Here is a 1,282-nt window from a genome sequence, read left to right as displayed (position 1 = left end):
AGTTATGCACTGGGCCTAAACCACGACAATGCGTTTTAGTGTTGCCTTATGTATATCAGGGTCCTGCCTCGACCAACCGCTTAATGCTTTGTCCACTTTCCATCTCAGGTGTTTGATGCCGGTGACTACTTTGGGATAATGCAAGTAGAAGAGGTGGATGAGGAGGAAGAAGGTGATGAAGAAATGGAAGAAGAATTTAAAAAGAAACCAAATCCTGGAAGTGAACCATGTTTCAAAGTTATCGTAACAAATGAGAATGGGCTTCAAGCCTCCAATCCTGATAGGTGAGTAGTGATTTCAGATCTAGTGCTCAGTCTTTGAGTGGTCTTAAACCCTAAAATGGTACTGACAGTTTGCTTCAAAACTTGTTTGATCCTATTCAGAAATCCTGTTTTCTTATTGTAAGACATAGCTGCCTGTTTGTGGAAAGGTGCGTGCTATGAGGCATATCTTGCAAAGGGTACTAGAAATGCAAGTGTCTTAACATTTTTCATTTTTAAATGGTGCAGTAAGGTGCAGTGCTTAGAAATCGGTTTTAGTGAACTGAAAGAGAAAATAGGGAAAAAGCAACCGTGAAATGAATTCCTCATATAAAACAAAAGAAATAAAACCAAAACTTTGTCTGCAAGACTGTGTGTCCTTGGAAAAAAAAGCAGAACTGAAGAAATAATTGTGACCTTCACAAATTTCAGTCTAAGGAGGTACTAAGCAGCTTCACAGTAATGATCCATGTGATTGTGTGATTGCATGCTATGCATGCATTCATAATTGAATACTTGGAGTTACTGTTGACTTTCTTCAGAATCAGTTTATCTGTCACCAACAGGAGACTAGTATGCAGCCATAAAACCAGAAAAAAGTTGCCTAAGAGAAAGCTTAATGTTAGAACACAGGTTTTTGTGTTCTTACTGATTTCAAATGTGGAACAGGCTGTTCGTCATATGGTAATAAATGGGAGTGAGATGAAGTCAACTCTGCTGGAGATCTCAACACAATTCTGCTCAATTCTATAAAGCTGCTTTTGCCAGAACTTTCATGCTTTTTAGATCTGAAGTAAACATACAAAGCCTAGAAATCTAAATTTAGCCTTGACGAGTAAAAACAACATAGAGTATAGGTATCTGCCTTTACATGCCTGCTTTAACTAAGTCATTGCCTTTCTAAATCTGAAAACACACCTTGAAGTTCAAAACAGCTCCTATTAGAATCTTGGGCTTCCTCACAGCATCCAGATGTGTGTAAATGTAGGAGCAGAACACCAACATGCCTGTTTACTAACGTT

The 1,282-nt window shown here is 38.4% G+C and overlaps 1 protein-coding gene across 1 annotated transcript in view; it reads left to right on the top strand.

Annotated features, from left to right (window-relative positions):
* Nucleotides 1-112: 112 nt before the first annotated feature.
* Nucleotides 113-1,282, top strand: part of TTLL12 (tubulin tyrosine ligase-like family, member 12) — a 21,803-nt gene continuing 20,633 nt past the window's right edge. The window contains exon 1 of the mRNA XM_010192630.1: nucleotides 113-284. Within this exon, the coding sequence (XP_010190932.1) occupies nucleotides 139-284 (146 nt within the window). The 5' untranslated portion in view covers nucleotides 113-138. The remainder of the gene's footprint in view (nucleotides 285-1,282) is intronic.

The sequence above is a fragment of the Mesitornis unicolor genome, unplaced genomic scaffold, assembly GCF_000695765.1.
Source record: "Mesitornis unicolor isolate BGI_N332 unplaced genomic scaffold, ASM69576v1 scaffold47879, whole genome shotgun sequence".
NCBI classification, from domain to species: domain Eukaryota; kingdom Metazoa; phylum Chordata; class Aves; order Mesitornithiformes; family Mesitornithidae; genus Mesitornis; species Mesitornis unicolor.
Note: the sequence above shows the minus strand (reverse complement) of the source record. Positions and strands in the feature narration are given on the sequence as shown.